Source organism: Triplophysa rosa, linkage group LG5 (genome assembly GCF_024868665.1).
Source record: "Triplophysa rosa linkage group LG5, Trosa_1v2, whole genome shotgun sequence".
Taxonomy (NCBI): Eukaryota; Metazoa; Chordata; class Actinopteri; order Cypriniformes; family Nemacheilidae; genus Triplophysa; species Triplophysa rosa.
The window spans coordinates 28,940,474-28,950,700 of NC_079894.1; the positions used below are offsets into that span (position 1 = coordinate 28,940,474).

A 10,227-nucleotide genomic window follows, 5' to 3' on the forward strand; every position below is an offset into this window, starting at 1 on the left:
TTATTATGGGGAAATTTCACATTCACAAGTGTAAGTGCCATACGATTTTATATTTGTATTGATAAACAATAATTTACTGTAAATATATTGTTTATGTGCATTTGTTATGAGCAAAATAAATACATAAAGTGAAGCGTACCAGTTTGTAACTGACCAATCCTGGGACACCAAAGCGGAAGTTTGTCCGCACCGTATTACTTACCACCAGAAACACGGAACGAGCGAAACGAAATGAATGAATGTACGTTACAGCAGGTGCTGCTGTAAAACTGGATATTGATCATATTTCGGCATTTTAAGGTACGGTGCAGAAACACAATTATAAGTTATATGATATTAGTTTATTTAAATAATATCGCCAGTGTTGCAATCGTTCTAAAAACGCATTTAATTCCCAATCGCAGCGGAAGTGCAGGAGTATGGATTAAAAGAGCAGCACAGCAGTAAAGCTGAATACATTAACAGTTAACGTTACATGCATCATTCTGGTAAGAAATCCAGCCTAAACATATTTCAATGTTATTCATTTATTAATTTGTGCTGTCATGTACGTGCGGTTTCCTTTAACGTTTCTTTGTTGTTGATTCTTTATTGTAGCGCTTTACAATAATGATGATTTGCTATTAATATGAACCTACTTTATTAAATGAAAGTTTGGATTATTTGTTAAAGTATTGGAAATGTCAAGAACATGTGGTGTTCTGTTAAGCACAATGTTTATTCGCCTACTTGAAAAGAAACAAAAGGGGTTATTGAGATGTTTAGAAGGAACCCTCACTAATATCAGCAATATACCCGCAGATCACAGTTCTCCCGGAAGAAAAAAGCAGTAGATTATCACAATGGGTCTGTTGTCTGACCCGAACCGCAGAAAGGCCTTGACCAACCTCTTGACCCGCCTCAACACGCCCATATGGTAAGGGTTCACTCCACTGCCGAATTTAGCATCACGTATAACGGACATATGTTTTTCTCATCAGCTTTTAAAATTGTGTTTCTTGTATGGTTTTTCTGTTCATTTGTTCACCCAGTATTGTTTGCTACCTGGCGGCCATCATGTGGTTCATGGGTCTAGCGTTTGAGCCCTTCACGCTACGCACATACATGTCAGAGAACGCCATGGGCTCTACCATGGTGGAGGAGCGGTTCCCCTCTGGAGAAAGAGCCCTGTCCACAGCCAAAGAGTTTGATGCACACAAACGAAAAGCTGGGTGAGTCTCACACAAGCACCCCGTTTGGTTTGAATGGTTTTTGTTTTCCAGACATGGTATAACTGTGTGTAAAATCTCAATTCAGGGATATCATTGTTGCTCCAGGGTTGTCACACACTCTCTTTCTGTTTAGTGGCATGCCAGTGGAGTGGTTGGTTAAGACGATGCAGGCCAGAGGACTGGAGGTGTTCACTCAGAGTTTCTCCCGCACGCTGCCCTTCCCTGATGAGAACAAAGAGCGCTACGTGAGTTACTTGACTGTCTATATAATGACGCAATACAGTTTTAGAATACAGTATATAAGTCAGATGTTCAATTTGTAGTAGCTCTAATTGATTCAATGAAGGATTCCTTTAAATGATGTAAACTGTTTTGTTTTTGGACCTTAGTAAACAAGTTGTTAAAGAGTAACTATTACAATGTCCTTAAAAATACATTTCATGCGGTGTGTAATGTTGCTGTGTGTGAATGTAAGCAATCTGCCAAGTTGTAAAGCCGAAAGTGAACGAATAACAACGTTATTGGCTTGGGGAAAAAGGAGTCGACTCTGAATCACGTGAACGAGTCGTCTGTCGTTATAATTTCAGTTCCGGGTCAGATTTGCGTCACTCAGTGTAATGACGTTCTATTTGCGTCACTGCACGCGGTAGACCAATCACAGCAGACTAGACCATCTGACCAATCAGATCAGAGTAGGCTGACAGAAAGGAGGGGATTAGACAGATGAATCGCCGAACGAATCATTTGAGAGTCAGTCAAGAAGTAAGGTAAGAATATAACTGCCTATTATTAGAAAATGAAGGTGTTTTTACACCGTTGGACACTCCATAAATCAAAGCAAGACCTTAAAAATGACAAAATATTTACTCTTTAAAAGAACCGTCTCATTCATTTTTGTTCTTGAGTGGCATTACCATTCTTAATATTACATAATAAATCCATTAAACTTCAGAGCGTTGTTTTTCAACTTCTGTCCTCGGGGCCCCCCCATCCCAAAATGTTTTAGATGTTTCTCTATGTAAAACACCCGATTCGACTCATCAACCCCAACTCCAAATGTTAGTTAGTGTGTTAACTAGTCTTCCCAATTAACACACTAACCAGCTGATGAGTTGTGTCAAGTGTTTATATAGAGAGACATCTAAACCATTTTGGGAGGGGGGGCCCAGAGGACTGAAACTTTAGGGGTTTGTCAAGAATGAATGAAATATGTTACTCCTCTCACTTTCAGATGGTTCGAGGCACTAATGTGTACGGGATCTTGCGGGCGCCTCGAGCTCCCAGGACAGAGGCGCTGGTGATCAGTGCGCCCTGTAGTCCTGGTAACAGCAACAACCAGGCGGTCGGACTTCTGCTGACTCTCGCGCAGTATTTCAGGAGTAAGTCTTCAAACGTGCTGAAAATGTCGATTACATTAGCTTAAAACGTAAAAATGCAGAACAGAAACAAAAGGCATGAATTATTTAGATTTGTTCACATTTGAGCTCTTTTTGCAGCGACAATTACCATGGGCTTATCTTTTCATAATGTATGGCAATGTTTAGGTGTGGTGATCCAGAAATCTCTTTGTTTTCTGTATGGAGACACACAGATAGTCTGCTGTTACAGTTATGCACGAGCACTTTGTCAACTATCCATATTCTGTGCTTTTAGTTATTATACATTATATAAGCGCCTGTTTTGATGATCAGATTGATCTTATTTTTTTGTCAGGTCAGGTTTACTGGGCCAAAGACATCATATTCTTGGTGAATGAACATGATCTGATTGGCATGCAGGCCTGGCTGGAGGGCTACCATCACACTAACATTACAGGTGTGTACACAGTGGGGCATACCTAAATGCTTTAAAAAAAGTCCTAAAACTGCTGATTTAAATGCGATTTATTCTCACTTTTATTCAGGGATGGAGTACTCACCACTGCAGGGTCGGGCGGGGTCGATTCAAGCTGCACTCTCATTGGAGCTCAGCAGTGATGTCATCACCAGCCTAGACTTGGTTTTAGAAGGGCTCAACGGTCAGCTGCCCAACCTGGACCTGGCCAACCTCTTCTATGCCTTCTGCCAGAAGTTGGGTGTTCTGTGCACCATTCAAGGAAAGGTAAGGTCTAAAACAGAGGTGCCTAACACTGATGTTACTGCATTTCAGCTGGTTGTGAACCTGCAAAAATCCCAAGTTTTTAAACATGCTTCAGTTCAGATATGAAATATTGAGTTATTAACACGAACCCTAGCCAGTTAGTTTGAAAACTAGTGGGTGAGCTGTTTGTTTGTCCTACATGGATTGTCCCTGTGAGTGGGCTTAGAAGATAAGTGTCAGCGTCCTTGATAAGCATTTGATTAATGCTGTCATTTGTGTCTCAGCTCCAGAGGAATGACTGGGACACTGCTGAGGGCTACACCCATGCGGCTCAGACCATGATGCTGATGGTGTTGAAACAGGCCAGCGGACGCGCTTGGGGTGACCACGGCTTATTCCTCCGCTATCACATTGAAGCTGCTTCTATTCAGGGCATCAACAGTTTCAGACACTACAAGACAGATGTCACCACTATTGGCAGGTTTGTATCGTCTATGCAACTCAGTATTTTAAACATGAGTTTAGTGAGAGTGGTCTATTAAACATTGAGAGAGCTGTTCTCCTTCTCTGTTCTCTGGCTGGCATGTGATCACCAGAAGTTCATTACAGTTATTATTTTTTATATATACAGAATATTGAATTAGCTTTTCATTGTAGTTTAGTTTTATTTCCACTAGTTGTTTTAGTTCCATTAGTTGTTAATCTTTCAATCCAGGCTGCAGGTCGATTTTCACTGTCTGCATTTTGGTTCCCGTTTAATTTACCCCACATCTGTAAATAAGTATGATTATAAATTGAATGTGTTCCAGTGGGGAACACCACAGGTAATATGTGTCTGATTATTTATGTTGGACAGGTTGCTGGAGGGAATGATCCGCAAACTGAACAATCTCCTAGAACGTCTTCATCAGTCCTATTTCTTTTATCTCTTGCCTTCTCTGTCTCGCTTTGTGTCCATCGGCTACTATATGCCGGCGTTTGGCCTCCTGGCAGTCATCTTACTGCTTCGAGTATCCACATCTCCCTCCGTGATTCTTTATTATGCCTTTATTTATTTATTTTTTGATGATGATCATTTGAATGGGACTGTTGGCTGTAGCTGATAATAGTAATAGTGCATATATTAATAATAATTGTGATGTATTTCAAGACTTCTTATTTCGTTGTTTATAGCATATAAGTCATTGTGTATTATGTCGTTCAGAACATCGCTCTATTTGGTAAATCATGGTTGTGTGTTAGAATCCTTAACTTCAGCGCAGGCGCTGGATCTCTGGGTTCATCTGGGTTCACCTGCCCTGGCAGAGGTGGATGGAGACAGTGAGGTGGAACAGGTGAGTGTCATTATATTTACAACGATGCTCACTCACTTTTGAGATGAATTCATCAGGGAACAAAAAAGACTGCTTTATTCTTGAGATCACATGATCAGCCAGTTTATTTGGTGACACTTCTTTTAAGTCTTATTTTCGAACTTGCGTGAAATAAAAAGAGTTTCGAAAAACGTACAAAAGATAAAAACGGTTAAGAACAACTGTATCGCATCCAGCAATGGACGACAGGTCCTAATTTGCGTGTCATTTGTCGTCTTGTTTCTCTGAAGTCATCCAGTCCAGGGGTGTTGTCCGTGTTGACCCCAGTGGTCATCAGTCACCTGACAGGCGTGGCGCTTTATCTGCTTCCCGTTCAGCTGCAGGAGATGGCCGTGGAGCACTTCCCCGTGTCTGAAACTGAAGCTGTTGTGCTCACCGCCGTCGCCATCTATACCGCAGGACTTGCACTGCCGCACAATGCACAATGGTAGACACCATTATGCATTTGCCTACTCGGGTTTGCCTACAGTTACCTTTGAAGTCTCACTAGGACTTTGGTGTTCATCTACACGTGCCATGTGTTCTGTGTCTACTTCTGTGACAGGCTGTTATCTGGAGAGGGTACAGAGCAGGGCTGGAGGGTGCTGAAACTCACCTCTTTGCTCTATCTGGCTGTGCTGTTGGGCTGCACGGCTCTCGTTAATTTCTCTCTTGGATTTATCTTGGCCGTCACACTGGTGCCAATCGCTGCCTGTATCACACCACACATGCCCAGGTAAAAGAGCACCCAAAAGCGCACACTTCATTCTTTGCTAATTTCGTTTTGACATTTTGTTTTTGAACTTCCAACACGAAGTCCTGCATTTGTATTTTCATTGGCCAGAAAAAGAAAACACAAATTGAAAAATGTATTTGACTGATAGCATTATTTATTTATCAATTGAATTAAATAGTTAGCGCTATAATATTGTTATTGTTCATTCTTTTGGCCAATTCCTTTGTCAAGTTGAATATCGTTTCAGCCCTGTTAATAGACCAGAACTGATTTTTATTTGCATCTTCCTTGTTTAATTCATTACAAATGTCTGCAGTTTCATTCCATTTACTTCTAACTTTACAGTTACAGCAACACTCAGTCTAACTTCGTCAGTCCGAAGACTTTCGTCTTGACAAACAGGACACAACCTAAGATAGAAAAATTGATGTGACATTAGCCGGGTTTCCATCCAAACGCGATGCAAATCTTTCAAAGTTCGTAATAACAGGAGGAAATACTAATGCGAAATTGGTGCGGTTCTATCAGGGTCCATGAACGGATCATGGTGGGATTGGTAACCAGCAGTAAATAAAAGATCTGGAAACCAGAAAGACACAATTAACGGTAACGGACGTTTAGTCTCGTGGCTTTAATATTCGCTATGTCAGAATTTATTCGGCAAATGCGTTTCCATCTCCCATTATTCGCATGAACTGTTTTTCGCCCAAAAAAACACCTTAAACGAGCGTAAAAACCTTTTTGCGAATGAACAATTTTTTATCTCGAAATTTGGCGTTTCCATCACTGGGTGATGTAAAATAAGTAAGTAATAGGCAAGAAATTAAGAGACATTCATGATTTACAACATGCTGTGCAAATTTATACAAGTAAATTGTGAATTACATAACAATTCTCTTGAGACACGCAGAACCTCCTCCGATAAATAACATGACTAAACTGTGTGTGAGTGTGAGACTATAGAGAATGTGAAGCTACGTCACACCGTGTTGAATGTTGCGCCATCTTAGGAGGATGGGTGCTAGTGCGTTCAATGCAGTGTTTTGTTTTTCTTGTTTGATCAGGAAATATAAATATGGTAGGTCGGTCTTGCTGTGTTAAAACTGCAATAGCATTACGAGTCGTTCAGGAAAAGCCCGTTTTTTTTCTTTCGATTTCTCCATATATCAAACAAAACAAGTAACGGTACATATCAAAACAATAATAGCAGTGGAGTATGATCCTCCCAAGATGGCGGCGCCACTGCAACATGCAACATAGGGCGTGACGTCAGCTTCACATTCTTTATACAGGGTTTATTTTTATGGGAAACATATTTAACTGAGACAATGTGATCGATGCTTTGAAAGTGTGTTTTTAAAAGCCTTTAATCACCTGTCTGTCTTTGTCTCTTTATTTGTCTCTGTTTAGAGCTTTGAGCGCGCTGGCTGTGGTGCTGCTCAGTCCTGGCTTCGTGATCCTCTACTGCGTCTTTATCTATCAGGAGCTCATAGAAGCACCCGTCAGCATCAGCGAGGGCTGGATGCTCTTCCTGTCAGTCATCTCTCAGGGCATTCTTGATCACGTCCTCTACGGATCGCTCGTCTACCCACTTTTAGCTCTTTTCATTTACCCGTGCTGGCTTATGTTCTGGAATATTCTCTTCTGGAAGTAACCAGATTGTTTTTAAAACTAATCCTACTGTGTGCCAGCCATGAAGATTTATTGTTCAGATGTGGAGATTGCTGCCTTCAGAGGTTGGCAGAGAGGGATCTCAGACCTAACGGAAGTCCAAACAAGGAGAGTTCGTAGCTGAAGTGTTTGCTCAATGAATTAAGTTGAATGGCCAGTTTTATTTCAGTCTTTTGTTGGCATCGTTTGGCCAGACAGCTGAGGTCATTTTTATTATGTGCATGAAGGCATAGATAGGATTATATGAATGGATATACTGAATGCCTTATAAAGCACACATGTATGTTGATAACCAGATGCCTCAAAATAAACTTCAGGAATATGTTATGTGTGGAAATACGGCACTGAAAAGACTTCACATAGTTTCTCTTCATAAATGTTTGTCGGTTTTGGAGCTAAATAACTTCATACCCTGTACAGTTCACGAGTTATAACAAAATAACATATATATAGTATGTAAAACACCCGATCATGTTTTCCTTATTGTGGTCATTTTTCACGTGTGCGTCATTCTTTTGAGTTCCAGTTCACTGTAGCTCAACCATAACTCCAACACCTCAGATTTTCTGATTCAGTGAGTTAAAGTTGAATTATTGAATTCATTACATGTCATGCAAGAATGTCTTTATATATAAAGTAAAGTAATTTCCACCCTTTTGGTTTTTAAAGGTAATTAATAAAAACACATGTATAGGAATTCCTACTTTCCAATTATGTTTCATTGATTATTGCATCATTATTCAAGCTTTCGCGCACTAATACTAATAAAACAGTTTGGATTGAAGACAAAATAAATTCGACATACAAATGTTTTATTTTTTTCATGTGCATATTTATACACGGATGAATACACTGTTTATTTGAGTGAACTTAAATCCCTATTCTACCTACACATGAGCTTCAAATAACTGGAATATCGAAGTTAATAAAAATCGATCGGTCGACATTATAAAAGAACCTATTTAACATATTGTCAAAAAATTGCTTTTAATTACTTTTTGGACAGACATTTTAACATCACAAAGACCTGGCACAAATTCCAGTGAACTTTACAGGTACATTAAGACATTAAGTTTATGCCATGGTATTAAGGTCTCTATGCAATGTACACTGATGAAACTTAAATGAAATAAATGCTATGTTGGATTGTCAGAACTATATTATTTAATTTATCAGGACTGAAAACCTAAAATTACAACATACCAGAACAATTTGCTACAATACCATAACGTGGAGAAAGAATATATTTGTTAAAGTTAAGGTATGTTAATGCACATATAAGTTGTTAATCCATAAATATAAATCATTTACGTATAAAAGGATACAGAATCATATAAAAAAGAGAACCATTTCATCTTTTTTACTTGGAACTGCACCAATAACACTGCAAACCAACAAAAAAATCATTTTAAAATTTGGTCCATGCTTCACCTCTCAACAGTTTGATTGAACAAAAAGAACAATTTAACATCAAGAACATGGGAGATGTTCTTACCAATCCCATGGTTGGAGCCGTCTAACCATTGGGTTATAAATAACAAAAAAGTTTATATTTGACTCAACCATAGGTTGAAAATAACCCAGCATTTGTTGTTCTTAAGTACTATTCGTGTAATTCATTAACCAGTAAAACTAGTTTGTAACTGGAATGACACCATTCATAACAGCAGTGACTGAACTGATACTCTGACCTACACTCATTTACTTTGTTGAATGTCCAAAGTAGTCACAGAGATTGAAGTTTATCTTCAGGTCTTATCTGACGTCTGAGATCAGTGTTTTTTCTTATGAGCCAGCAGATGGATGGATGTGGTGAAATTCATTCCACATGACGGACAGGGGTACATCTTCTCTTCAGTTTGCTCACTCTCGTGTGCTTTGAGGGTTTCTAAAGCAGGAAGAATCTGAATCTCCGACTCAAATTCTGAACCCTTGTCAGGCGGTTCTCCGGTACCAATGTGTCGGTGTTGTTTCAAGTAGCTCGCCCTGGTAAAGTCATCGACACTGGTGTCAATTTTCTGGTGGCATTTTAAATCATTGAACCATTTAAAAGTCTTTCCACACAAAGCACACCAGTGGGGTTTCACATCAGCGTATTATTAAGTGCGAGTGCAAAAGAAATTGGTTGAATGGCTTCATGCTTTCTTCCGAGTGAATCAGCAGATGTGTTTTTAAATGCCCCAACTCCGCAAACATCTTGCCGGAGCAACGAGTCTTAAGGTCTCTTAAAAAGGCGAAACTCTCTTCACACTGTTGTAGGGCTGCAACTAACGATTATTTCGATAATCGATTAGTTGGCCGATTATTTTTTCAATTAATCGATTAATCGGATAAAATGTAATTACTTCTTTTGCTTATAATAAGTAAATCAGATATGGGAAAAGTATACACAACTGAACTCATTTGCCTTCTCCCAAAATGTTGTGAATGTCTCCATAATTAACACACCAGGTGAGATGATTCATATGTGTCATATTAGAAGCAACTGACAATAGTCTCTCCCAAACGTGGGAGCGAGGGGAGGGTCGGCCAAGGAAATAATTTTTTTGTGCCATGAAAAGTGAGATATTTGTCATTCAAATGTAGTGAAGTACAGTAAAAAGTAAAAGCAATACTTAAGTATAAATACTCAAAAAGTGTACTTAAGTACAGTACTCAAGTAAATGTAATTCGTTACCCACCTCTGAACTAAATAAACCCCCAAATCAGGGTATTTAGCCTATTATGTACTTTGCAATGTGCAAACGCCACAAATTGGGTTTTACTAATATAATCTTTAATTTTGTCATTTAAAACACCTCTCTGCACGGAGAGACCCGTGTGACTTTCAAACTGCGCACCTCGCGCTGCACGGAGAGACGCATGCACCGAGAGACACGTCTGACTTTTAAACTGCGCAACTTGTGCCGCACGGAGACGCATCCACGGAGAGACACGTGTGACTTTAAAACTGCGTACCTCGCGCTGCACGGAGAGACCCGTGTGACTTTCAAACTGCGCACCTCGCGCTGCACGGAGAGACGCATGCACCGAGAGACACGTCTGACTTTTAAACTGCGCAACTTGTGCCGCACGGAGACGCATCCACGGAGAGACACGTGTGACTTTAAAACTGCGTACCTCGCGCTGCACGGAGAGACCCGTGTGACTTTCAAACTGCGCACCTCGCGCTGCACGG

The 10,227-nt window shown here is 40.0% G+C and overlaps 1 protein-coding gene across 1 annotated transcript; it reads left to right on the plus strand.

Annotated features, from left to right (window-relative positions):
• Positions 1-159: 159 nt before the first annotated feature.
• Positions 160-8,177, plus strand: gpaa1 (glycosylphosphatidylinositol anchor attachment 1). Its single transcript, XM_057333931.1, has 14 exons — positions 160-300; positions 405-488; positions 802-916; positions 1,032-1,211; positions 1,345-1,456; positions 2,443-2,590; positions 2,925-3,026; positions 3,115-3,311; positions 3,575-3,771; positions 4,147-4,300; positions 4,553-4,624; positions 4,894-5,090; positions 5,208-5,378; positions 6,789-8,177. The coding sequence occupies exons 3-14, from the start codon at positions 843-845 to the stop codon at positions 7,030-7,032; spliced, it is 1,848 nt and encodes a 615-aa protein (XP_057189914.1). The 5' UTR covers positions 160-300; positions 405-488; positions 802-842; the 3' UTR covers positions 7,033-8,177.
• Positions 8,178-10,227: the final 2,050 nt, after the last annotated feature.

Excerpts from the sequence above, each read along its gene's own strand:
- gpaa1 (XM_057333931.1), top strand. The coding sequence starts at position 843 with ATGGGTCTGTTGTCTGACCCGAACCGCAGAAAGGCCTTGACCAACCTC. Across the intron at positions 1,457-2,442 it reads ATGAGAACAAAGAGCGCTAC|ATGGTTCGAGGCACTAATGT; the intron begins GTGAGTTACTTG and ends TCTCACTTTCAG. Across the intron at positions 3,027-3,114 it reads CCATCACACTAACATTACAG|GGATGGAGTACTCACCACTG; the intron begins GTGTGTACACAG and ends ACTTTTATTCAG.